This window comes from Aspergillus pseudonomiae, assembly GCF_009193645.1.
Source record: "Aspergillus pseudonomiae strain CBS 119388 unplaced genomic scaffold BDV37scaffold_51, whole genome shotgun sequence".
NCBI classification, from domain to species: domain Eukaryota; kingdom Fungi; phylum Ascomycota; class Eurotiomycetes; order Eurotiales; family Aspergillaceae; genus Aspergillus; species Aspergillus pseudonomiae.
The window spans coordinates 125,259-152,068 of NW_022476043.1; the positions used below are offsets into that span (position 1 = coordinate 125,259).

Below are 26,810 nucleotides of genomic sequence, written 5' to 3' on the forward strand. Positions count from 1 at the left end.
TAGCCAAGTGAGCTAAGACGATCTCCTCAAAAATCTCTATCCTCTATCCTGCTTTAAAAATGCGGGGGCGGGGGCACTAGGAGAGGGTTGTGGGGAGACAGTCATGTCCTTAACCTCGGCAGCCGGACGCAATGTCCAGACCGTTCGTTCTCCTTATCGCAAGATCCACGAGGGCTCTATGAGCATTGGGCTGGAGAATTACTCAAGTCTTCGGAGCGCCCACCGGGCCTATTAATTATTAAATGTGTACGTTATCTGTTTCGGTTATATATGATAATACGACATAACAGAATCAACTTGGTTTGTCAAAAGAGGTGCAAATCCAAACAATGTCCCTGTCGCAGATTAAACGGGCCTTGGCTTGAAGTGAAATTAAGAATGTAAAGGATAAGACATCGCTAGGACCTTTGAGCAGGAATTGCTCGATAAATCAGACATAAGTTAGGGTTTTAATCAGCCTCACGTGCTGGCCATAGCCCTTAAATCAAACATTGCCGTCTGACGAATGCTACGAATAAATTACACTGCGTATGTGCAGCACCCAAACAAAGGTGTAACAATCAAGGTTGCCGGTCTCAAATAAGGCCCGCACGCGGCTTTCCTAGACAGGTCTAGCGCCTAAGCTCTAAGGTATAAATGAACCATCTATTCCTAGTATTTTCAGGCCTTCGAGTGATGGATCAGGCCCTCCATTGCCTGTCAGATCTAATACATAGTCCATCCTGCAGTCGATTGCCCATTCCTCTTATGAATTCATGCGTTCTAGAGAGTATAGAGTTGCAGTTGAAGTGAAGGAAATGGTGACTATACCAAGATCGCAGTACCAATGGCGTGCTCCACGAACGGAATCATTGCATCCATTGCATGACAAATCCCCCATATGACGTGACTAATCGTTGATTGCTTTCTTTGTCTGTTAACTTCTGTTTACTTGATTCCTAAGCTTGCGACTCAATGAGCTTGATAATCGAATAGAAGGAGCCGGAATTAATTCCGGGCAGGAATCCTGCGGCAGCCCCACTCGAGCAACTGTTATAGAAGTTATATAAAGAGACACCGGCTGGAAACCATATTGCTTCCTCATCTTTGAGTACAACGTATCCAGTGCAGCTAAGACCCCTTGAAGCTACAAAACTTCTCCCTTCTTCCGAAATCAATCATTCACCATGGTCCTCAAACTTTACGGATTCCCGGCCTCCACCTGTACTAACCGAGTACGCATCGTCCTCGCAGAAAAGGGTCTCGAGGCCGAGTTCCACCCTATCGACTTGAGCAAGGGCGAACAGAAAGCAGAGTCCTACGTGAATGACCTGCACCCATTCGGCAAAGTCCCCGTTCTACAAGACACCGAGACGGGTGTTCAGATTTTCGGTTCGCAGCTCGCCACCGGCTGTCTAATTCAGAGCAACACGCTAATATCAACCGAATAGAAAGCAGAGCGATTACTCAGTACCTCTCCAGCAAGTACTCCAGTCAAGGAACCACACTTTCCCCTCCCGAGTCCGATCTGAAGGCCTGGGCTCTGTACCAGCAGGTACGTTGACACCTTGGCACGTACCTCGGATAGCGCTAACGGATGCAGGCCCTCTCCATTGAACAAGCTTACTTTGACCCGCTCGTCTCTCAGATCGCTTTCGAGAAAGTTTTCAAACCCCGCAAGGGTCTTGGCCCGACCGACGAGGCTCGCGTCCAGGTTCTCTTTTCGCAGCTCACGCCTACCCTCGAGGGCTATGAGCGAGTTCTTTCCAAGCACAAGTACCTTGCAGGTGACCAGGTAACCCTTGCAGATCTGGCGCATTTGCCGTATGGTGTATTTGTGGAGCAGTTCGGGTTTGCCGATCTTCTTCCGAAGTATCCTCATGTTCAAAAGTGGTGGGGGGAACTGAAGGCGAGGGAAAGCTGGAAGAAGATTACTGCTTAGATTTATGCAGCTGTGGCCAAGGGACTGAATTGAGATTCCGCCTGAGATCAGTGATTGTCAATTTTCGGAGCGATGCACAGAAAATAGCTAGTTAATATGACATTTTTGCAAATTATAGCGTGATAAATGTTGTGAGCGACCTAATTGCTGTCTACAAGCGACTGCCACTATTATTCTTGGTTGCCTCTATACTTCGTACTAATATAGAGTAAACGGCGCTACTAATATTTGACCCACTATGTAGTATGCCACCCGTCAGGCCGCACTAGTAATTTACGAAGCGACGTGTCCTGCACGTGTTTTTGATCAAAATATAGCTTTCCACCTCTTGATATTTCTTTAGTGATTTGGCGCCTGCCTGCCTATCCGCCCATCTGCAACCTCCACAGCCATGGGATTCCATCCGATTGAAGTAAGAATTCAAGCCCTAGCCCTCGTAGCCTGGGGGATCCCCACTGAAGAGATTGCTGCAGCTCTAGGGCTTTCCCCGCGGACTATCCAGGGAATCTATCAACGTGCAAGGGCCAGAGGATTCGATCCCGCCCAGGACGAAGAATCAAAATGGAGTACGTGGAAGACACTAAACGATCTGGTCGACCAAAGAAGACAACCGAAGAAGCCGAAAACGCGGTGGTTTAATCAGTTACTTGCACCGTGGGTGACAGGGCACTGGGCTCATAGCATATAGCTATTTAAGGTGTGATCCGTGCGTATCAGACCGTGGGGTCTAATGATAGTGACATTTTAGCTTAGTTAGGGCCGGACCTGCCTTTTTTCAAATACCAATAATTGAACTATTAGAGAGAAATTGTCAGATATCTTCGCTTATAAAGCCATATATCTTGTTCCGTTGTGCTTTGTATATTAAAGTACTATGTATTTATTAGTACGTCTTGTCTGGAATTACTGATTTTGCAATGGTCAAGCACGTGAAGGTCAACCTAAGTTACCAGTACTAGACCTTAGATAATTGGAAGAATATAATTTGGATCGATAAGAATAGGAGCTTAATATATTGATAAGGTGCCTACGACTATGTAATAGTACGGAACAAAAGCTTCTGGAGTTCGACGACCACTTGAGGGTTGGATCCTCTCATATAGCTTGACAGCTGACAAGCTCATCTACCTATACGAAGTAACCTTGCACGAGCACACCAGAGGTTGATTGAATAATTGAAGAAACCCCCTCAGAGAAAGCAATGAAGATGTGGCCGGTACGGACGACGCACGCATAGTAAACTGAATCCTCAACGAATGGGACAATATTTGAGAAATTTGAGATATGAGGACCTTGCTCTCATTTTGTGCCTCTTATCAAGCTATTCTATGCTCTAACCTTGGGTGTAATTTTGATATGCCGCATTTTATTCGGGATAATCGGAACAGAAGTATGAACTTGGCTGACCTGACATCTGAGCAGCGAGTGTCTCCGGACCCACTGCTATTTCTATTAACTCTATGTAATCTCAACCTATGCCGCTCGGACCCGGGCACAGAAGTCTAGACCACGTAAAGCTATACGGTAGGGGCCTGGATTTTGACACGAGGGATGCCACTGGTTTGCGCTTAGTGCTGCAGGACAAACATGCAGTTAGATCCAAACACATCGCATGCTACTCTACACTTGACTTCTTGATATGTAGTAAAGCCATACAACAAGTCACACCCCATTCTAGTACTACTGAAATCTGTACGGGGTACAACCGTTCTTTTTTGTAATGAAATCAAGCGGGTCGCTGACCACAATTTCAATCACGGCTCCGGTACTCTTTTAATACAATCATATTTCAGTACCAGCCTAAGACAGCACACCCTTTCATCGAGGACATATTTCCCAGCTATTCAATTAGCTGGGCGTGGGTCTGCTATATGGTGTGGTTATATTAGATTTTGATTCAGAGTGTGTCTGTAGCTTCCCTCTATCCCCACTAAAGACGGCGTATGTTTACAACTATCTTGCCAAAATATATATCAGGCTTGCCGCTCTACAAATATCCGAATTATATCCTTGTCCCCCATCAAAGTACCACGTTTTGACACATTCAGAACTAAAAGATATTGTGATAATCTTGTTATATACTGAAATATTATATAGTAATGCCTCATTCAGCCTCATAGCCGGTGATACACTCCAGATCCAATGTGCCGTGGCATCTGCAAAGTAGCGTAGGCTTATATTGTCAAAAAGTCTAAGAAGACTTCAACCAACAGGCGAGATGGCCGAGCGGTCTAAGGCGGTTAGTACCACTAATAATCTGATATCTTCTCAAACAAATAACTAATAATCTCTCAGCTGGAGTAAGGTTCCAGTCTCGAAAGGGGCGTGGGTTCAAATCCCACTCTCGTCAACATCCTTTTTGCTTCCTTCGTACTTGTTCCTACCTGTAAAGATGAACATCTCTATTTTTTCTTTCCTAACCTAACCCCCTTTACGGTAGCTTAATACTGCTACTTCGTATCGATGTATTTTCTCCTATCGTTTGGATGTGTCCGCTGGCCCAGACTCATTCTTTGAACCCCTTGCTGGGTCAAAAGATTCTCACGTGCAACCCACAACAGGGTGTGCACTTCTTCCCTGGAATCAAACCAAATGAATAGGATCTATCACTTATAATAATATAATAACAGTGCTCTCTTATACTACTAGAACTCCAGTGTAGCCTGGGATCGTATGCGTGCAACACAAACCAAGACGACCCGAGGACCTATTGCCAGTACTCTGGGTTCAGTCCTGGGGTTAACAACGGTATTGCTTCCAGTCTACAACAATGGCTCACTTCCCATATTTAAGGTATTGCGATTTCGAATATCTTTAGCCCATTGTACCACCACGTGAGAGGTTCATTGATTGTTTCTTAACAAAACTGGGTACTGTGGGGAAGCATCCGTCCATATTGATCATGGACTGATAGACCCACCGAGCCGACACTCCCAAGGAAAGGAGTAACTATGTAAAGTCATATTGTACATGTGTTGATCTGCTGCAGATCTGCGGAAGAAGATTTAGCGGTACATATATACTTGGAAACAAGAAAAGGCTTCTTCGGTCTATATTCATCAGAGACAGAGAGACAGAGAGTGAGTGTGTGAGTGAGAGACGGAAGCCATAAATCCAGTAGCAATGATGTATTAACTAGTGTGAAGCTTTACAATGTATGACGAATCCATGATATCTTCTTACTGCTGTCATGATTCATAGCATTTCGAGCTCTCTTCCTCTGCATTCGAAGGCCGGCGACGGAGTAATACCCACTATCAGGTCCACCATGACCATTGCATCGAGACCTTTTGGTTCTAGTTATCAACACGTTTATGGAATGTGTGGAACATCAAGTGCCACAACAAGTTGTCGTCAACCTCTACGGTTCTGGGCTATGCACGCGATAGTTTCGAAACCAATGGAAGGTGGCTTCGAAGAATAGCCCTCAACAGGTCCGAACCTATAACGTAAACCCCGTCCTCCTGAGATACGGCTTCAGCAGACACTAACGTGCTGGAATATGAGAAGGCAGCAAAGCGATAGAAAACAAAACGTCAGAAACAGAGATAGATTACTACTTTCTTGCAACCACTCGCAATGTTGGAGTCGCCGCTGACAGACAGATAGTGATGACGTACTGGAAATTATATTGCTTATGGTTGTCTAGATTCCTGAGCGGGTTTTGCAATGCTGGATGAGAGTTACAACTCCAACCTCAAGTGGAGAATAGCTGCATGCAGCGATATGCAACTTGAGCCCCACTTTTTCAAGAGCTGTCCAAAATTCTTAGCATTCGTTCGGCAGTAAGCGGCAGAAGATTCCATGGGTCTAGAAAAATATCATTCCGCTGGTAGCTGCCGGATGTAACTCCGAGATACTATACCTAAGCGAGTAGGACCCGACAAAAGTCGTTTTACAATCAGGTAGGCTGGCCGTCAATGTTTTGCGTACATCACGACCCAGCTTTTCTGGTTCTGTCAACGTACGCCGCATATAATATTGCTTTACTAGGACGAGAACGGCCGTAAAGAGGAAACCTTGGTTATTGGTACTTCGAACTAGGAAACAGTATGGTAATCGATGATGGAACTACCGGTTGTTTAGGACTATGGCATGAGGTAAGAAGAGTAAGTATACACTAGATGATGAGTTCATTCCAGGCATGGTCTTCCTATGATAGAAGTGCTTCCAACGAATCGAGCACGTATAAAGAGGGTGTTCTATCTCAATTAACTAGATCAGGATTCTGAGTTACAACTCATTCTTCCAAAGAAGCTAATTAACTACCTCACACATCGGTTAAATACATTATGAAGCTCGTCTCAGTCCTTTTATTTACAGCTGTGGCTCTAGGTGCTGCCCCTAGGCCCTTTGAAGCATTTTGGGGCTCCCCCTATGAGGATGCGCCTGTAATTACCTGTCAGGACAGACCTGGACTACGCTGCAACCCATCGATTGGACTTGACTGCTGTCCACTGCTTGACTGCACTGCTGATTGCCCAGGGTGCTGGGGCTATGTAAGTGATTTACTCCGCAAAGTGTATACATATCAAGTTCCGAAAGAATGACTTATATACTGCGAATAGTGCCGGAAGGATTAAGCATCTGAATTTCTGGAGGCGTACAAAATTGCTAGGCCTTTTGGTCCAAACTCGGTGTCTTGTTTAGTGGTCAAATATCAATTGGGAGGTGAGAACGATGAAGCCTTGGGATAGGTTTCATCCTTGTATCAAAAATGTTAGGTTTCGGTATCTTATTGTGTGAATCCAAAGGCTTAACGAATTCAATGATATCTCAAGTACTATTCTGCATAGGGACGTATAACGGACGGTGTCGGTACGCAACAATGCCAGAGACGTTTTTGCATTCGGCAATGTAGGTCCTGAGAGTCAATTGGAATGGTAACAAAAATAGTCTCAATATATCAACTAGGAACCTACCGGCGTGTGGCTTAAAGGTGGAAAATACCTGGGTGCGTGTCTTGTGGCTTGAGGAGGCACTAAGTAGTAGGGTACAGTATGTTGTGGTGGCGCCTTTAATATGGGGGAAGCGCGCGCCGCCCCGTGCCACCCCCGTGGCGCGTTGAGTAACCTCCAACCTTTCGCGCCTCGACTTTCAAGTTTCCTATTAATAATAGCATGTTCACCTGGTAAGCCCCTCGTTCAACAAATGGCGTCTCTTGTAAGACGTACTTGGACTTTGAAAAGTCACCTACGGCCAAGCACGTTTCCCATCGCAAGAGTTCAATCCGTCTTTCCCGTCCACCCTAGGCTGAAAGTGCCACCGCTGTGGACCGCCATCACCCCTTCGTTGAGATCACTCTCGACCGTACAAACCCCAATGCTAAATTCTCGAGAGGAAGAGCGGTCACTTGCCACAAATGGGTTCCAAGTTATCGATGCCGATCACCTGGTTGAAGAGGAAGAGTTGCCTGATTACAAGACCGATTCTATCCAGTTCGACTGGGTGAGGTTTTCCAAGATCGCTATCAAGTAATTGCCAAGCTCGGTTTTGGTAATTCATCCACCTCCTGGCTAGCTCGGGATCTGAGGCAAGTGGGCACGAGTTGTCCATATGAGAATGCTCGGCTGACTTTTATAGGGATCATCAGTATGTCGCACTGAAAGTGTGCGTGCATACCTCAATGTTTCATCGTGAACTCCCAGTTTACGATCATATCTCCCGCCGAATGGGAGATACGTCACATCGAGGACGATGCAATATCCGAAGATTGCTAGACTCTTTTCAAATCATTTGTCCAGATGGAAAGCATATCGTCCTTGTCTTCGAAGCTGCCCAGATGAGCCTACGTGACATGAAGCTGGTGTTCCGGCGGGATGGGTTTGATGAAGACCTTGTAAAGGGAGCAATTATCGAGCTTCTCGAGGCGTTGGACTTTCTCCATACCTATGCAGAGATTGTCCATACTGGTATCATCTCTACCTAGTGTTTTCTTCGGATTACAGTATTCTTCATTCATCGCTAACAGATTGCAGATGTACACCCAGGCAACATGCTCCTTGGCACCAACAATAACGATTTATTTCAAAAACTTGAACAAAAGGAATTTTCATCTCCTGTGCCTCGCAAGCCAGTCTCAAGCTCGTCCAAAGTGACTTGATCAGGAACTCCCTGGTCATCAATTTCATCATCAAGGCGGTTTTCTGCTTCATGGTCAACACCCCCTGTGCCATCCGTCTCAGCTTCCAGAATCACGATTTGGTCTTCTTGTCTGCCAGCATCGGGAATTAGGGCCTTGAAGTCTACCGAACATCCAGCGAGAGATTTGAGCTCATTGTTTATAAGCGTCTCGGTGTCAAGATCGTCGACTTCCACGCTCTTCGGGGCATCAGAGGTCAAAGCAGCTTTAGCATGCACCGCACTAGGCGGCCTAATGGCCAGGAATTTGGAACCTTTGATATTATCTTCCCATCCATCGGGAAGATATTCGCGGGACTCTTTGGTACTATCCTGAATGGCTTCAATTATCTTTAATTCGAGGTCTATTCCAGGAAGCAGGTTTCTAAGCGTTTCCACGAACGAATCTGGATCTGCGATTGCCACCCAGGCTAGCGGAAAGGCAATCGCAGTAATGGATCCGACTCCCGGCAGAAATCCGACGGCGACGGTCATAGAGTTCTTCAAGAAGTTCTTCAGCCAATCGGGCTTCTGGGGAGCAGGTTTCTGAATACTGAGGCCAAAGTTGGCTCTGGCGATCTGAGCCCAGTCAAAGTCCGCATGATCCATGAAGGTCTGCTCGACCTTAGGGGATGCGACCATCTTTGCCTCCAGCATAATGATATTCTTCGAGGTGAAGGCATTTTGAGCACGCAACTGACGTGGAAGCGACAGGAGGTTGACCAGCCCATTGATGTTGATCCCCAGGGTCAGATTGTTCCAATCCTGCAAGCCGTGCATTTCACTGAACGTCACATTCTTCCAGTATACATTCGGCTTCTTGGGGTTCCCGGTATGGTGAAGCATATTGATTGTTGCATCCGCAGCCGCAAAATTAACATGCTGGAATGTACAGAGCTCGGGATGGTCCTCCGAGGCTTGGTGTGCGACGGGAATATAGATGGCACGGATATTGGCCAGACGCTGTTTCAATCAGCTTTTCGGTCATCGAAAGGGCCATTGATCAGAGAAACATACATCGATAAAGACCCAACCTTTGTGCCTTTTCGGCATCGGCATCGCCATAAACCAAGACTATTGAAAATTTTTGATTAGCTGGTCGCATATCACGCGATGATTAAACTGGAGCGAACAGTGTTGTGCTACCCACCTCCATGGCATCACCATCGACCTGCTTCTTAAGACGCTCATCCCAGGTGCAGAGATTATGCTGCACACATCGGTGTTCCCCCTTATGATAGTGGGATCCGTAGACAAAGGGTAGATGGGTCCAGCATCCGATATAGGGGCCTTCTCTACCCTGACCCATGAAACCTAAGGAATGCTAAAATCATGTCTTTTATATGTCGAGCGTGGATGCGAATGCGGCTGCAGTGCCTTGTCCCCCGTATGAGCTGGCACATTCCAGAGGAATTCAACCAGAAAGTGCCCGTAAAAATGATCAACACGATCGGCTTAGTAGCAATTTTTGTCTTTGTGATTCAAAGCAGCGCGTCTGAAGAAGCACTCTCCCTCAGGATATGCAAGAGCCATGTTGAATAGTATCTACTTCAACGAAATGGAAGGGTATGAGCAAACTAAGTGGAGATGGGATGGTGGCTAGCTTTCCGCTCCTTGGAATAGGATAGGGCTGATGGGCGAGGAGTGATGGTCTCTTGAGAGCTTCCATAGCTACCTATTTATGATAATGGCATGCCAAGGGGTCTCAACCCCTCAGATTCCAAAGATGCCATACAAACACCACTCAATCAGGGATTGTACATAGGTTCTAACTGCACATGACTGGGCTTCTAACTCAACTACTCCTTGCTTTGACATAGATTCCACTAGACTGACTTATCACTCAAATCATAGACACATATCATGAGCCCAGGGCTATAATCCGTCACCCCGAGGGCCGCCACCCCGGTTCCATAACCCTGGTTCGATGGTAACAACTTCCAAAAACCTGATAATCTGCGCGATTATTTTTCCAATCAATGACCCAGCTTTCATGTGAATACTGTACATGAAACTAACTCGGTGAACTACCTTATATTCCTTTTGCTGTCCTCCGTAGGAAATGGCGGGGTCAGCACACACAAGGTCTTCCTGTGTATATGTTGCAATCCCCGGATTACTAGTAGCTGAGGTGAAACCGCATGGTTTAGCTGCATACAATCCCTGCAAGGTTCTAGATTCGGAGCTTCGGATTGTGATGTAGTGGCTACTAGCAGTCCAACCACCAGTCAGATTGACAGGTAGCAACTAGTAAGTATATAAAAGAGCAAATATGCAGATACCTTTTCATGTCACATGTCTCCAACAGGTTTGTCGGGCATACAGCTAGCAAAGCCGGAAGGCTGCCCTGGAGATTCACCAGAGGCCCTAGGTCAAGGAGGAAGGAAAGATTGTGGTTCCAAGGCCAAGATGAGCAGAAGGAGAGGAGTATAGGACGCGGGGTATAGCTCTTTGGCCTACGACTAAGAACGCCAGATATTAGATGTCAGCGAGAACGTCATCGTACTACCCACGCGGTTCCACGACCGCCAACTGGCGCCCAAGACCTACACCGTGGAACCTAGCCATAGCTTGGCAACACTGTTGAAGAAGGTAAGAAGGTAAGAAGTTGCTGTCATTCCCGTGGACTGCTTATATGAATAGCCACACGGATACATATTCCTAGCGGAATATCACAACCACCGTGATATTCAACAGGCCATGATTTTACATACCTTCGGTTGTCTTGCGGCTCATCTGGCCGCTGGGAAGTCTGGGCCTATGGCTGGCCACAATCCTATGGAAATACATAGCATACACTATTACTCTATGAGTATAGAAATTTCCGTATTATGAACTGCCGCCCTTCTATGAAATCACGACCTCATTGTGCTGGCGGGGCCTATGGAAATTGCGGCCCTAGGGCTTTTACAAGGATACAGAAACCCCGCTGTAGAAAGAGTGATAGAGGAAAGGTCTATCGGCGCATTAGGGATGACACGTTCTCACTTATGAGCTCCAATATGTTCCAGTATGTATTCTCGGTCTGGATGCTAAAGTCCTCAGGGCACCAAATGTCAATAATGGACCCAACCACATAGCGAAACTAGTACCATAAACGAGTGTGACTATCACTTCTTACCACAGCATCTACGTCTACACCCCATAGATTCCCTAGGCCGCCTACGGCACCGCGCTTGGCTCCACTGCGCTTCCCGCCATTGCAACAATCCTGTTGTATTTCTCAAACGATGGCTTTTATAGCACTGAATTTTCGAGGGTATTTAAGGTCACCCAGGGCGAGGTCTCTACAAACCTCAGTGTAGAACACTACAGCAGCCTTGACCCGCTTCCAGACCATACTGCAAAAGCGAAAATGGCCATCGACTATAACCCAGACAGCGTATCATCTACAGCCCCATGGCCCTCTGGGCCAGCCTGATCAAGAACCAACCACTCCGAGTCAACTGCTCGGTCCTACGGCCGGGGATTCGTTGAAAAGGCCTATAGCCTAGTACTTGTGCGTTCTCCTTCGCATATGTTGGATTTTCCAGCTTGTTCCCAGCGTCCACAGTGCATGGCAATTAGTATATCTCTTCTTATCTATCTAATCTCTGGCCCACCTCTACCACGCGACCACGGAACGCGTCTTACAATGATATGAATAATATGGAAGCGTATACTATACCCATTACTGCTTCCCAACCTCTGAAGTGCGTTTAGTGTCTCTTATTCAGATCGTGCAATATGCTAGGATATTATTAGATGGGACAATCCTAGTGGTATAAGCTCACGCACTGCCGGTATATGATTCCATTTGTCTTTCAAAGGCTCCTGACAAGCTACTGTCCTCTGGCATCTGCTGAAGTAAAATAATTGACATGAAAAGGGTAAAAGCAAAAGGAAAAAAGTATGTTGACGAGAGTGGGATTTGAACCCACGCCCCTTTCGAGACTGGAACCTTACTCCAGCTGAGAGATTATTAGTCATTTGTTTGATAAGATGAGTATTTAATAGTGGTACTAACCGCCTTAGACCGCTCGGCCATCTCGCCTTGGTTGAAATTTTGGCTTCTTATTTGATTACATAAATAAAAGCAAATAATGAAGATGGTCTGCAATACTTCTAGATGGTCTTCAAGTTAAGAATAGGCGCTGCTGAGCCAAACTGGAGGGATAGCGTAAATAGAATATCTAGGGGTAACGCCACACCGGACTCATGCACCAAGACCTGGATGTATGGTTGGCGAAATTTATATACAATCCTGTACTGACACGCTAAAACGAACGTACTCTACCCCAATGCGAGAGCTCGCTTGTGGTGCTGGGGAATATCTCCTGGAAACCAGTTTCTTTAATTTAGCCTCCATATGATGGATAGCACCTTTGTGGATCAAGACCTTCAACAAATTTGCTTCTTAGCCACAAACTACGGGGAGAAACCCGTATCTATCGATGATGCCATCGACAAAAGCAAACAACAGGACAGAGTGTCTTTCAATGAGGCTGCGGAATCAGTCTCTCGGGGAAATATCTGTACTCGTTGGCGGCCATTTGCCCCCATTCGATGCTCGTTGGGCCTCCTTTTATGGCTCAGGTGAAGAAATGCCACGAGGCTCTAACAAAGGCCATCATCCATATTGTGGATAATTGGTGGGAAGGTGGCAGAGGAAAGGGCTTTGAATGTCAGTAATATCTGTCCTTTAGAAGATTACAGCCTTTGTTAACTAATATAGCAAGGTACAATGGTGCACCAACAGAGCAAAAATGGATCTTTCCGTCCGATTGTATGGGCTATTGTAGGTCAGACATCGTACTGGCAAATAATGAGAACCCTTTAATGGTGCCGTTCCGCGTTCGTGAGATCGGTTGTCGGGCTCCATTCAATGCTGTCCTTAGCTCAGCTTATCGATGTGAAAGAACAAGGTTGCTGTAGCCCCATGGTACTGTTGACCTGGAATCGAAGTCTGAGGCAATAGTGGATGATTTACTCAGTCTTTTTGAGCCCAGCCTACCAATAGGAACTAGTATTAGATGGGAATGACAAAGATATTCTTAGAGCAATATCCAGGGAGAAGCCCAGGTACAATCCAGATATACTAGAGTACGATGCTAAGGAGAGAAAAAAAGGAGGAACGCTTCATAGGAAATATAATGGTATAGGAAAATTATGAACCGTTTTACAATCTAAAAAAATGCAATCATCCTCTCCCAATGGCCTACTCCAGATCTAAGATCTAAAAGAGTAACCAGCTCCTTATAGGCGATATTCTATTACTGAATATTAAATGAGCGCCAATTATGACTGAGGTAAAATGAGGGCTTACAGAAAGACTGATTGAAAAATATTGATTAACTAATTGCTCAATTCAATTCTGGACAGGCCAATATATCAATATATTTGACGCCAAATTAGTGCTCATGGATATATTTCATTGAACGGAGTAACAATTTGACTGCTCCCGATCAAACGCCCTCAAACCATTTATGCTCCAACGCCTGACGCACCATGATCCTTCTCCCCGGATTAAAGCGTGTCATGGAACATATGAGACTTTTAAAGTCACCATCAACACCATTCCAGAACGCGAATGGCTCACGCGGGGTCTCCTGATTGAATCCGTCCCGAGTTACTTCAAAAACGCGAACCCATGGGTTGTCACCAAGATGCTTCAAGAACCCGTTGAGTCCATCTTCATCTGCAAAGTAAGAGATCTGGCGCCCGATCACGACAGCGAGGGGATCAACACCCTCTTCCAACTCATCCTCTCGAGCAGCGAAAATGATGCGCTTATAGACGGCGCAGATGCACTAGGCAGCCCGTTACCAGCTGCGCTTGTAGAATTTCAGGTGGGAACTTACAACAAGAGCAAACGAGGAAACATCTGAAGGTTTGTTAACAGGCCCTCTTGCGTAGGCTTCGGGGCTCCTCTACATCTAGTTTCCTGCCTGTTTCCCGACCATGTCGCACCCTGGGGGAATATGAGCTGCATCTTCTAGCATCTTCTAGATCTCCAAGTTGAACTTGGTCAACAAGAATCTCATCATTGCGATTCTGCCAATTGATAAGCACATTGTCTGCTTTTACATCTACAAAGAGTAAGTTGTAGTCCAATATCCTAAGAAAACAGCAGTGAAAATACCTGTGTGTATGATATCCTGATCATGAAGCTCAACAAGCCCAGTAGGAGCATTCTTGAGGATTCTCTTGATCACCACAAGGGGCAAGTCCTTCTGGGCAAGTGCTAAGAGATGACCTGTGAAGTGTTCGAAAACAAACATAGACTTGTCAGGGATCGTGTCCACAGCAAGGCGGACATGGCTGGCATTTCCACGTAGGAGATTATTGACTTCTTCAAGATCTTCAAAGTTGACGGGGTGTATGTACTTTAATATGAACTGCTGACCATCCGCCCTGAAGGAGATATAAGCATGTAAACATGGGGAATGTTCGGTGTCTGCTCACGAGGCACGATAGACTTGACGCGGTGGAGAAACTTCTTCCTTCAGAACATGTTCGATAGTGTAAGTGCGACCAGACAGACCTGTATGCTGTGTAGAAAGCAGAGAGTCCCTTGACATAGTGCTGGTTGTGCGATGGAAAAGAAGCTTTGATCTTGAGATTGATTCGTGCTGGAAAGTGTTTAAATACACTGAGCGTTTACAAAAGCGGCTCACTAGAGGAGCGGGAGGCCTTGGTGCCAACATTGGAGGCAGAGTGTGAGGTGCAGACACTTGGAAGTTCTTCGCGTGTTCAAGGATCAATGTATGCTCGAGAAGACGCGCATCACGTTTCGCATTAGCTAAGAATCAAGAATTCCAACTGATTAATCAATATTCAGTATCTTACTTAGCACCTAAATAACTTTTAGTATACTCCTATCTGTAGTATTTATTTTGAATCTAATAAAGTGAGTAGGATTATAATATATTGATACTATTATACTAGTGACTTTCCAAAGCACTCACGACTCCGTAGTATAAGTCTTCTAATACGCCATGTTCTATATAAAGATTGCCACATTTTCTATATGGGCTGTGTAACAGGTTGTGTAATATAACTCATAAACTGTATATTTCTATCAATTAGGATATAGAGATAGTATAGGTCCTTAAGCTTAGGAATTTCAGGTAATACCTTATTTGAGAAATAGTGTTGCTACTCCATTGCCCTCCAGGTCTTCTTTGGCCACTGTATTGTTGTTGCTATTTACCAGCGACATAGACCTTTCTTGGGCGTTCTGGGACGATCTAGACTCCTAGTAATTAGATACTAAGTTAATGATCTGAGCGAAATTGTATCCAGCGGGGGATTGAGGTCCTTCTTGAAATAAGGGTTTTACAGCTTCAAAGGACCGATTGCAGTGGTCACACCCACATTACAAAAGATAGCTAAACAAAACTCTCTATGGCGCTCAAAAGGGAGGGTAAAAAACCGCCAAACAGGAAATAATAGAATTAACTACAGAGCCATCTCCGAAACTGCCACAGTTACATACAAATCTGTAGCCAAATAACCGAAGCCACATACAGAAGCGAGTGGTAATCACCACATGAAAGGCATCTCTACTTATTCTTCTGCTGATTAGAAGCAAGAAGTTTCTCTGCAACCACTATGTCCTCATCCAAGTCATCAATAGTGCGGGAACGGTGTAAGCCAGACAGAAACTTAGAAGGGCGCAATTTGAGACTACCCGACGTTGGGAAGGGCCCCAAATTACTGCTCGTACCACTGACTAGGGCAGATTGTCTGCTAGTCGGCCTGGGCGAGGCAGTCACAGGAACCTTCTGCAAGTTGGATGACAGGAACTCAATAGAGGCTACCAGCTTGGCGGACCTCTGTAGCACTTGATTGACGGCATCGGTATTATGCACTAAACGATCGCTAACCCGATTCACGGCGTCGAGGACTTCAGATAGAGAAACACTAGGGGCGGTCGCCTTATGACTGGGAGTAGGAATGACGGACTCGATAGCATCCGGTTCCTCCTTCATAGACTCACCACCGTTCTTCGCCGCCATCTTCTCATCATCACTCTCATAAAATACAACAGCCTCCGACTTCTTGAGCTTCTTGGCCTCGCTAAAGGAAGTGCGCACAAGACCGCCAAAGCTGAGAATGGCGCTACAACAATTAGTTTGCTGGTCCAGTAAAAAAAAAAAATAATGATAATAATAGGAACCTACCCAATATTCCCTGGATCAAGATTCTGGCTGCCCGCTTTGGCAAACGCCCTACGAATCGAACAATCGTTTCCACGACCTCGTGCAACGCAATTCGAGCAGGCCCCGTGGTAGAGAGCACGCCCGCGAAAGGACGGAGAGACAATACATACTTCATAACGAGATTTTGTCTCCGTGCACTTGTCGCAGCGCTTAGTGGACTTGCAACCGCTCCGATGCAAAACATAGGCGCTTTTGTGATGCTTATGGTTAAGCTGTACCATGGCCGTGGTACCAGAAGCACGACCGCTTCGTACGGTATCCAACAGGCGTACAGCTGTTGTATCCATCACCGACATCCAGTTCAACCCTGCAACTGTTAGTGGCTAGGTAACAGAAGAGATCAGACACCCACTCTTCTTCATGGCTTCAACCTGAGCCTCACGATCGGCTTCTATCATAGGGAGCAACGCCATGTCAGGGAAATTGACAGCGATACGCGCTGCCGCACTCGGGAGATCAACCATGGCTCCAGTGAAAGAAATCAACAGGGAGGGGATGATAATAGGCAAATGAAGAAGAGGGAGAATGGCGAACAGCGATATCAACCGCAACAGGGGAAAGGAAGGATGGGAAAGAAATCAGGAAATCAACAAGGAGACGCGTGGGCAGAAAGAGTGAATAGCATCACCTAGGCTGCCAACAACCAAGGCTCCATGGCAACGGTGCAGTCAATAAAGGCGATAGTGGTCAAGTGCGATTCACGGGCCCTCCACTTCAATTGCTGGTACACTGGTTTTGACATCACAAGTGACTTTCAATACCACGACGATACTGCTTTTCAAGTAAATCAGTTGTTTGGCTAGCTCGACTGGATCCATGTTGGCTTGGTATTTACTTCAGTAGCTATGTAAGCTTGGTCGGAGTCAGTATGCAAAACAAAGGTATTGAGAGAGAGAAGGGTGAAAGCAAAAAGACAATTGCATATTTTATTGTATTTCAGAGATATCAGATATCTTAGATGACAAGATGGCGAACTCAACCACGCCCCTAGCCAAGTCGCCAATTCGAAGCACCCCTGTGTTAGGCGAAGCTGAGTATAGTGTTCACTTGTATCGATGTTAATACCAATCCCTCTACACTCACAATACGGGCCATGAGAGTGACGAGCTTCTGAGCACTTTTAGATCGTACCTGTCCTTCCAATGGCAATACCTACATTAGGAGCCATCATTTAGGCTGCAGAAAATTGTCTCCGGGTCAATGTGATGCTCTTCATAGTCCCCGTCCAATGCCAACCGATCTTCCAACTCAATCTCCACCATATCACCCGCCTCACTGTGTAGATATCGCGACGATCGTATCACTTCTACCTGGGTACTTTATTGAGAGCTACTGTACCCACATTCCTCGTCAAAAGAACCCGAAACTTGAAATTTTGATACCCCACCGCCAACGATTTGTTTACTCGAAGCCTAAAACTGCATCTCCAGAGTTTCTCTACGATCCCCAGACCTGCCAACCGAGGACTTGACCAATCCACAAGCGGCATACTACACCTGATACAAGTAAACCTGCTGGTGCTGGTGCTAGTACTGGTACTGGCGCCATCAGCTACCACCTATCTCTTTCCCCTCTGACCTCTGCATCCCGATTCGTGCATCCAGAACAGTTTGATTTCCTCCGCACTTCTTGTAAAACTGCGTCCCTGAACTACTGCTCACAGTTATTTAAGTCCTACGTTTAGATTAGGCTTGAATAGGAGGGTAGAGGTAAATGAAACAAGGCTCTTCAAAACAAACATATTCCCCCCGACTCGGCCGCCCATGTTGCTAGGGTTGGTGTAGTAGAGGCGACTGTGCAATTTAGATAAACACTCCAGCCTCCTCCTTCAACGGAATGCCGCTCAGTTTTATCCAGGTGTGGTGACAGCGGTAAGTAAGAATACGAACCGTCGTACTGCTCTTCATGGCCTGGATTAATTCGTGACATTGGTCCAGCAATGCATATCGTAATTTGTTTAGGCAGGTAGTTGGCCAAGTTGCTAATCTTCCTGGTTGGCAAGGCTGCGGTGTGAGGAGGGTCATAAATAGGGAAGTCTTATCAGAAGACGAAAAGACTTGGTAGTGGCAGGAACATCGTCACATACATCAGATATTTGTACCTACATAATTAAGGATATTGACTACTACACTGACCTGTCGGAAAGTCTCATCCGTACGGAATTCATTCCTCATCATCTATTAGCTATGTAAAATTCTATGCAACACAAGGCACACTACCTTCTTGACATGGAGGACAGGTATGGCACTTGTGGTGTTTATATTGGAATACTCAATGGCTACATACAGTCTATTTGTACTAACGCATGCAATAAGGTGTTTGAGAAATCTTCATATCTACATCTACGTGCGGGGCTTGGTACTTGGTATCCAACCCATCATTTGCGTTATTCAATCATACCTCGCTCTCTCTACATCCGTATTTTCCCGGAATTTCCAGAACTTCAAGTAAATTTAGTCGACTATAAGCACACAAACTTCACTAGAAGGATGTCCTCGAAAATGGCCTTCTACCGCTTCGTAGGTAATAGATGAGTTGCATTCTGGAAAGCCCAGATTTGGTAGCCAAGGAGTGTCTCGAGGTATTTTGGGAGGATGTCAGAGTATGCTGATCACTATATGTGTTGTTATGGGCATAGAAAAGGATCTTGCGTGACTCTTTGAACGGGACGGTGCCTGCTTCCAGCATACACATGCTGCAATTGTGGTGGTGATTTGGCTGTGGACAAAGCGCAACGCCTGGGTGAACACACCAAGTCAAGATTTGTTGATTATAGAAGATTACCAAAAACATATCTCTTCTGTCGGCGCATAGCCTGCTCTCCCTAGGTAGGGATAGAAAGAGAAAAAAAATCAAAAAAGATGTTGACGAGAGTGGGATTTGAACCCACGCCCCTTTCGAGACTGGAACCTTACTCCAGCTGAGAAATTATTAGTTATTTGTTTGATAAGATGGGTATTTCATAGTAGTACTAACCGCCTTAGACCGCTCGGCCATCTCGCCTATTGGTTGATATTTTTTCTCCAAAAGCGTTATACATTCAATATCGAAAAGGTATATTATATGGTTCCAGAAGTTGTTCACCCTGGTTGTATCAAATCATAATTTCTTAATATCCTTGATCTCTAAAACTAATGCTTGGCTTCTGTTATAGTTAATACTTGTGTATAATTAATGGAAACCATTCATATTTTCCATGATCCTTGTATACATCCATTTCTTCAGCATAGATATATTCACAGTGGATTTATCTGCAAACATTGTGATCGATGACCCAGATAATATGGTACTAAGCCTTGGCTAATACTAACTAGACAAGAGGTATTTCCAAGTCCTCTTGAACTAACACATATAAAGCGCTAGTGCAGTACTATCAGTAGCAGCGCCTTATTTCCTCGGTAGAGTGATTACTGCTATTGCATGGTTAGAGATTATGACATATAATATTCGGATGTACAAACCCAAGTTGCCTTGTATGCAGATTGCTAGGCAGAACTACGCGCTACTAAATGTGGACACGTACAAAAGAACAATATTGTTTTTAGTGTTTCCTGAGCCACTGGAAAAGTGAATGTTCAGCAGCAGAAGGGCACCTATACACAAACGGCTAGGACTCATGTGACACCAATGCTTACCAGACCTCTACAGACAGTTGATACTCCCTCTTTATTGTTAGTCCTGCATAAAGATTCAACAGATGGCATATATCCATGAAAGGTGCTATGCAACAGTATCCATCTATCGTTTTAAATCATGGCCGACAAACCTGGCCTTATAACAAAAAGAGAGGTCCCGCCTGACGCCATTGCGGAGGTTTCCCTCTCCACGAATTCCCAGCGGGCGGATACCCTGCCACAAATCGGTAGAGTCAAGCGTACAAGGAGAAGGCACACAGCTGCAGAGAAGCTCCGAGTTATCTCCTACTACCGAGAGACAACAGAGCTCGACATAGCTACCAGCGAACTGAAGCCAATATCTCTCAAAACTGCAGCGGCCAGGTTCAATATCCAACCACGGTCACTTAGACGATGGCTAAACAAAGAGAGTTCTCTAAAAGCCCTGCCAGACAGTCGGATGAATGTTATAGCCCCGTCCTCTAATCACCAGCAGCTTGGAAACCTTCGTCTCACGCGTCGAAAGATAGTCGAGCTCGGCATAATAACCAAAAGTGACTGGATTAAAGTAGGTCCACTGTACAGTAAAACTGACACCCTTCATGCTTACCAGTACAAGTTCACCCAATGCACCACCCCGTGCCATTTATCGGGATAGAATCAGGAAAGAAGGGCCGTCTACATACACTCGAGGATGCCTACAAATACCTTGGCATAGAGCAGGAACTCTCCCACCCAGGTCACCCAGCTGAGCCAGAATCGCCCACCGTTCTTAGTAATGTATCATTTGAGATACAACACGGTCATACATGAAGGATGGGTTGAACTATCCATATGAGACGCGATCTGTAATTGAAATCAGCAAGACTTTGTATGCTCTGTCACCGAGAATGAGCGATGAAAGCATTGATTTTAGGACAACTCTTACTCAGGAAGATATACCCCCTAGTTTGCGTCAGGGAAACACACGTTTCTACTACCAAGACTTGAAGAACTGTGTTGCCATAGTATGCCGAGAGTTGTTGAAAGCGAGTGATAAGCTTGAATGTGTTATACCGGTGAGAGTTGGATTCGACTACGACGAACCGTATGCGAGCGCACCGACACAATGGGGTGCCATTCTCTCATTTCATGATAATGTCGAAATTCTACTTCCTTTAGCTTTATCAATGCGGGGTCCCAATACTTTACGTTTTTCTGCCCCTGACCAGTACTTCCTCCAAGGTTGGACAATTGATCACGTCGCTGCCAATGGCCAAGACCATACGAAGAGGCAGTATTATGAGCTCCTGATGAATGTTCTCTCTAAATTTCATGCTTCACCGGTTTTACATATTACAGATGTTGATATGTTGTTTCTCTGTGACAACAAAAGCCTCAAATGGAGACCCCGCCGTTTCTCTGCAACATGGACGCTCTATGATACCATTCTCCATGCTACCTATAGGCGCACAGCACCAGTTACCCCTGTCGTTGGGGTTTATAGCGATCAGTCTTGGTTAACCAAATTCGCTTACGCGGCTCAAGAGTGTCATTCACGATCACGCCGTTCAGGAAGCAGCCATTTGAATATCTGCATAAAGAAAGATCTGAGGTTAAAGCAAACAATCTCCGAATCAAATATCCCATTTAACCTGATCAGGCAAGTTTTGGTCCTGGAGCACACTCCACAAAGCCAAGAAGATGATAGTGCCGAAGAGCCTCGTGTTGATACTGATAGACAAGGAAGTATGACTGCCAAGTTGAAAAGACGTAACCTAATGAAACGTAACTCACTCTTTCTCCTCTTGCGGTCTGGGGAGCGTTTAGTGGACAACAAACCGAGATGTGAATTCCAAACCTGTCCCCTACTGAAAGTTGCGAACTCACGTTATTGCGATATACACTCAGCTGGAATCTTACAAATGGCATCGAGCCGTAGTACGGAACGAAAAATCGGAGACACGGAGAATTTACAGTTCGAATGGAATCTTGCCCCCACAAGCCACTGTGAACGGCAGCTTAGGCTTCTTAAAGAATATTTTCTGGAAAGCCCTCGGATTAACTGGATTATTGATTTCGAATTCCTGTCAATCAGAGCAAAATCGCCCATACCTCTGCAGGTTTCGATTCGACAAATGAATGGTGAAACACTTCTGAGCACAAATATAGATTATGGAATTTCGCTCAGTGAGATTATTGAAGCTGCCACTCCATACACTGGGGCAAATATGGGCCCATTTCTTGTCCGCCTGTATGAGAGCTACCGAACTAATGGAATGAGGCCATCGCAGATCCGAGGATACATCCTCAAATTAGGCTACAACCCCGACAAAGTCAATATATTTAGCTGGTATAGCGCTCAGGATATGCAGTGTTTCCAAAGAATACTCACCGGCACAGATGAAGTAATAGTGGAGCGTCAGAGCCATTTGCCATGCAAAAATTTTAACAAGATTAATATCGCAGCGCTATGTCGGAAGCTTCTGCCACCAAGGTGGCCATCTATGACTCTCGAGGCGACCCATACAAGCTTGCTGGAAAGTCAGTCAAGATATGTACACACAGACCTATACCACACCGCGGAGTATGATACACAAGCAGTCGCAGACATTGTCAGAGCCATGATTGAGATTGTATAGCTGCTTGCATGGTACTAGCTGGTGTAGGCCTATACGCAGAATGAAATCACTCGGGTCATACCTCTGCTAAGTCGGAAAGGATCTTCTTATGGAGCTTAACTTAGCTAGAAGTAGCAATCCTACTAATCGGGGCCTGTGGGATTAGAAAGACAATGAGAGGATTTCCAGCATATGTACGGATTGACAAAACTAATACCTAGGTCCTAGGGTTGAAAACACAATGGATCTACAATGTTTGTACTGTGTTTTAGGCATGTCAAATTTTTCTCTTCGTGTCTAAAGAATCTATGATGTAGGGAGTATGTTTTTAAAATCAAGAAGTATTATATTGTCACAGTAGGCTTCCCAAATCTACTGTATTACTATTACAGCTGGAATATTACTGGCCACAGTACATATTTCAAAAGTGATGGAATAGTGTATTAGCAGTAGAACCAAAAAGCTTTATAATTCAACCGTAGACCTCCTGCTTTCTCGTCACTATAAATATCAATACAGAGCTTGAAACCGTTTCCTCACTGTAGTCTCCAAAATCCCTCCCTTCTCCTTTAAGCAGACAACAGGAGCCTAGAGCAAGGAGCCCGTTGCACCTTGCCCTGGCGAATTTAGCTGTCAAAGCATGGGCAGCCCATGTAGCGGGGTGTGAGCGTCGGCACATTTCTACCATCTCACAGCCAAGTATTATTCTAACTTTCCTAGAATTAACGCAGCAGATAAACCTGTACTCACCTTCTGCTTCCACCCGAGCAGCTGCTTCATCATCTCAAGACCAAGACCAGCGGAGTACTCCTGCTATGGCTGCTGTAACCATGGATGCAAGTTATGTTAGCCATGGTCCCCAGCTACTGGAGGGCGTCTTGCAGAGCTCGAACCAACTCGATTATAATGCTCATCTTGTCTCTTCTGGAGGGCTATATCCTGAGGAAAACTCCCCTTTGACTGGGCTCAGAGGGATGCTTCATTTCAGGAGTATTAGCAGCAGTCAGACAGCATTGGTTATTTTTGAAACTATTCCAACATACATGATTTACTGGTTTCTATCATTTTAAAAAAAACTTACAAAGGTCAATACTATTGTGCGATTTATGTTTTATTATTCTCAATTACATACTCATACATTTTAAGGCTTTTCCATCCTTTTTTTTCTTGGTTCTTTTGGAGACCCTGCATTAAAACCCTGCGCCTTCCGCCCAACCTTTCCAAGTGTGTTTTAGAGATCAACAAACGCACTTCTAGTCAGGAGCATCTAAGTATTCTTTAAAGCTTCATTACCTTTCAGAGCAAGCCGATCGCCCTTCTTATGTGGTTTATTCTTGAAACTTGTCTATTTAGCAAAGACAGCACCGATGATAAACGTGTTTCTTACGGTCATATTATAAGCTACCAACACCGCCGGCAGGTTTTGGACCACCGACAACTTGACGAAGAGTAGTTGCTCCCGCACCTTCAACAACATGGGCGAGGCTCTTGCTATCATATTCCGGTAGTGCCCCTTGGAGATTTGAGACAAGGCCATTGGTGAAGACCGTCTGGGCGACTGCCAGGAAGACAGCACCGCCCAACGACTGAGACAACATCATCAACGCAAACCCAGTAGGGACATCCTTTCTCTCCGGTTCCGTTTGAGCGGCGACACTAGCTCGCTGCATCCCTAGACCTAGATCGAATCCATAGACTACTATCATTCAGCAGAGGCAGTCTTGATTACCCACGGACTAAATTGACGTTCCTGACAATAGAGATTTCCTACCAGTATCTCAGTGTTTTTCATTAACCCACGCACTTTTTTTGGTATCGCTCTCAATCTATAAAATATACTAGATATAATATTTTAATACTAAATTTATTATAAAACGAAAGTCTATATATAATTAAGATTCCTTAGTATTGGTAGTAGTGGTAGTGGTTAGTAGTGATAGTAGTAGTTGTAGATCTGGACTAGGCCCTAAACTTAGGGAGAGTAGTACCTAAATTTTAAGGGCCACTGTACCTAGAGTTGGTTAGCAACACGTGATCACTTCCCTTCCAAGGTACTAATTTTCTCTCCCACGAATGTTGTCCTACTCGTACAGGACTTGACTTCACTTCGGGCAAATGGCTGATCAGACTACCACCCACCCACCGCCTGCAATGGCCACGGCCTCGGACGCGGACGCAACGATGCGGCAGGCCGTGGATCGGTTCCGGGTGCGCATGGGTGCCGCCAACCGCCAGTTCATCGAGGACCGCATTGCTGAGATCGAGGCCCGCGGGCTGGCAAGCGAGCAGGAGAAGATCCAACAGATGGCGGAGTGGCGCCATTTCGGGGCGATGGACACCGACGACGAGCCCGGCGGCTGCAACAATCCCGCCACGGAGCGGACGGCGAACCGATTCCGGCGGACCCGCCGCCTGGCGGAGGTGCCCGCTCTGGCAGAGGACGCGTTCCCCCTCTTCGCCATTGACGGGATCTATCCGGCGCGGCTGCGCACGGATGAGGCGCGGCAGATCTACCTGGATACCCTGCAGGAGGTGTTCCAGCAGCAGGCGGAGGAGTGGGCTGCCACGGAGGGCGAGGACCCCCCCGGGTCGATCCCGCGCTGCAACGAGCTGGGTCTGTTCCTGACGTACGCGCACGAGGTGGCGGATCCGGACTTCCGCCGCTCCGGCGTGGCCCCCTTCGCAGCGGGACTTTATGTTATGTCCGGGCTGGAGGAGGTCCTGGCGGAGGGGCTTGACTCGAGCGAGCAGCGCGAGCGGTACCATGAGCGTGTACGCCAGGAGTGCGCTCGGCTGCGGGAGAATCTCGAAGACGACCAGGTATCGCGATTAATCAACAAGATTTCAATCATTGCAGCCCCAGACTGCGATCTGGAGGTCAAGGCGGGCCTCGTCACCGGCGAGGGCTATGTGGGCCATTACCCCCGGTGGTATAGTGCCTATCTGTACTGCCGTCAACGTCCGGATGAGGACGAGGACGAGGAGACCCAGGATGAGGACGATGACGCCCCGGATGCCCGCAACATCCAGGACTGGAGGTGGCGGGTGGTCTTCATGGAGTTTGAGGGCGACTCCTACGAGGGTCAAATCCTGTATGGGCGCAAGCCGCGATTTGACTCCATCTCCGAGTTTCTGGATTGGTACGGTAGCTGGCCGGATCACCTCGATGCCCGGGCATTGCTGAGTCTCCGCCGTCACGCGCATGGTTGTGAGACCGATTGCGAATCGGACTGTGAAGATCACATTGTGTACTGACCAGCTCCTATTTCTCCTCGTGCAGGTGAGAGATAATATATTTAGTGATTATTTACTCCCTGGTTGTGCAAGAGTCGGATCATGTTACAACTCTAATATGTATCCACATGAGAAACGGGCTATCTGGATGCTCCCGCTCACAGGGCGCTCGACACACACACTCCCGCCTTGCTCCACGCCCGGGGATCAATCATAGAGCAAAAAGCGGTCCTCAGCTAGCTGAAAGTCGCAGATACATTTGGAGACATCTGAGTGAGACTATGCTTTTGTTTGACCATCATCGCACATGCATAGTATTGGAAATGCACATCGGCACATAGAACATGAAACTCAGGTACTACTACTGCGTGGCAACGACAAGTGTACGCCCGATGCCCGGCACTGAGACAAGAACTTGCAACAAATGGCAACTCATTGTGGATGGCGATGACTGCTGGTCAATTCGCCATGGGAGCAAGTCTGGGGGATTATGCTGCCCTATACGCTGCCGGAGTGCTATCTGCCTCGGATTCTCTGTTTTTAGCTGGTCGTCGGGCAGAATTGCCCGAACGTAAATGTGAAATGGGTATTCATGCCATGCTTGCGATTCGGGCAACGGAAGCGGAGGTAAAGGAAACCCTCCATGGTGCGAAGTATTAGGTTGTTGCGCGTAATGGCCGGCGAGAGATGTGGCTCAGCGGCATTATAGAAGACATCCCACACATCGCAGCAATGTTGAGGCGGCTGGAATTAAATGCCATCAGCTCAATGTGTCGTATGCCTTCTACTCAACACAAATGGGCCCAATTCTTGATGGTTATGAAGCTCTTACCCAAGCGGCTACCTTTAAAGCACCTAAAGTCCCATTCATTTCATGCTTGTTAGAGGACTGTGTGTTTGATGATAGGACCCTCAACGCCAATTACATGCGGCGTGCCACGCGTGAGACAGCTAGCTTTATTCCTGCGGTCGATAAAGCATGGGAGATAGGAGTGGTTGACTCGAAAACCATTTGGTTAGAGATCAGACCGCAACCAACATTTGTGCAGTTCATCAAGAATGCATATTCCGGAGGTTTCGTTGATTCCACCCTCCCTGTGGTGCGGGGAAGACAGCT

The 26,810-nt window shown here is 46.3% G+C and overlaps 8 protein-coding genes across 8 annotated transcripts; 4 read left to right on the forward strand and 4 right to left on the reverse strand.

Moving 5' to 3' along the window:
- The first annotated feature begins 714 nt into the window (after window positions 1-714).
- BDV37DRAFT_252549 (glutathione S-transferase family protein) lies at window positions 715-2,010 on the forward strand. The gene is made up of 3 exons (XM_032082442.1): window positions 715-1,371; window positions 1,431-1,534; window positions 1,583-2,010. Exons 1-3 carry the CDS (start codon window positions 1,167-1,169, stop codon window positions 1,919-1,921), a joined length of 648 nt encoding a protein of 215 aa, XP_031939751.1. The 5' UTR covers window positions 715-1,166; the 3' UTR covers window positions 1,922-2,010.
- A 5,233-nt stretch (window positions 2,011-7,243) lies between these two features.
- BDV37DRAFT_284745 (uncharacterized protein) lies at window positions 7,244-7,850 on the forward strand (the record flags this gene model as incomplete). The annotated part of the gene is made up of 2 exons (XM_032087566.1): window positions 7,244-7,395; window positions 7,505-7,850. The coding sequence occupies 2 exons, from the start codon at window positions 7,244-7,246 to the stop codon at window positions 7,848-7,850; spliced, it is 498 nt and encodes a 165-aa protein (XP_031939752.1).
- A 98-nt stretch (window positions 7,851-7,948) lies between these two features.
- BDV37DRAFT_284746 (uncharacterized protein) lies at window positions 7,949-9,350 on the reverse strand (the record flags this gene model as incomplete). Its single annotated transcript, XM_032087567.1, has 3 exons — window positions 7,949-9,004; window positions 9,059-9,115; window positions 9,192-9,350. 3 exons carry the CDS (start codon window positions 9,348-9,350, stop codon window positions 7,949-7,951), a joined length of 1,272 nt encoding a protein of 423 aa, XP_031939753.1.
- On the forward strand, window positions 8,951-9,650 carry BDV37DRAFT_252552 (uncharacterized protein). Its single transcript, XM_032082443.1, has one exon. The coding sequence runs from the start codon at window positions 9,374-9,376 to the stop codon at window positions 9,581-9,583; it is 210 nt and encodes a 69-aa protein (XP_031939754.1). The 5' UTR covers window positions 8,951-9,373; the 3' UTR covers window positions 9,584-9,650.
- Window positions 9,651-13,485: 3,835 nt separating this feature from the next.
- Window positions 13,486-14,601, reverse strand: BDV37DRAFT_272897 (putative calcium/calmodulin dependent protein kinase; the record flags this gene model as incomplete). Its single annotated transcript, XM_032084971.1, has 6 exons — window positions 13,486-13,830; window positions 13,882-13,950; window positions 13,981-14,022; window positions 14,054-14,109; window positions 14,163-14,434; window positions 14,486-14,601. The coding sequence occupies 6 exons, from the start codon at window positions 14,599-14,601 to the stop codon at window positions 13,486-13,488; spliced, it is 900 nt and encodes a 299-aa protein (XP_031939755.1).
- A 984-nt stretch (window positions 14,602-15,585) lies between these two features.
- On the reverse strand, window positions 15,586-16,709 carry BDV37DRAFT_284748 (DUF3716 domain-containing protein; the record flags this gene model as incomplete). Its single annotated transcript, XM_032087568.1, has 3 exons — window positions 15,586-16,144; window positions 16,207-16,552; window positions 16,598-16,709. 3 exons carry the CDS (start codon window positions 16,707-16,709, stop codon window positions 15,586-15,588), a joined length of 1,017 nt encoding a protein of 338 aa, XP_031939756.1.
- A 7,144-nt stretch (window positions 16,710-23,853) lies between these two features.
- BDV37DRAFT_284749 (uncharacterized protein) lies at window positions 23,854-24,165 on the reverse strand (the record flags this gene model as incomplete). The annotated part of the gene is made up of 1 exon (XM_032087569.1): window positions 23,854-24,165. The coding sequence occupies one exon, from the start codon at window positions 24,163-24,165 to the stop codon at window positions 23,854-23,856; it is 312 nt and encodes a 103-aa protein (XP_031939757.1).
- A 445-nt stretch (window positions 24,166-24,610) lies between these two features.
- On the forward strand, window positions 24,611-25,714 carry BDV37DRAFT_295432 (uncharacterized protein; the record flags this gene model as incomplete). The annotated part of the gene is made up of 1 exon (XM_032089882.1): window positions 24,611-25,714. The coding sequence occupies one exon, from the start codon at window positions 24,611-24,613 to the stop codon at window positions 25,712-25,714; it is 1,104 nt and encodes a 367-aa protein (XP_031939758.1).
- Window positions 25,715-26,810: the final 1,096 nt, after the last annotated feature.

What these genes read in the sequence shown, in the direction of transcription:
- BDV37DRAFT_252549 (XM_032082442.1), top strand. Translation starts at nt 1,167, where the DNA reads ATGGTCCTCAAACTTTACGGATTCCCGGCCTCCACCTGTACTAACCGA. An exon ending in GACGGGTGTTCAGATTTTCG is followed by an intron (nt 1,372 to 1,430) that starts GTTCGCAGCTCG and finishes TCAACCGAATAG; the next exon opens with AAAGCAGAGCGATTACTCAG. An exon ending in CCTGGGCTCTGTACCAGCAG is followed by an intron (nt 1,535 to 1,582) that starts GTACGTTGACAC and finishes TAACGGATGCAG; the next exon opens with GCCCTCTCCATTGAACAAGC.
- BDV37DRAFT_252552 (XM_032082443.1), top strand. Translation starts at nt 9,374, where the DNA reads ATGTCTTTTATATGTCGAGCGTGGATGCGAATGCGGCTGCAGTGCCTT.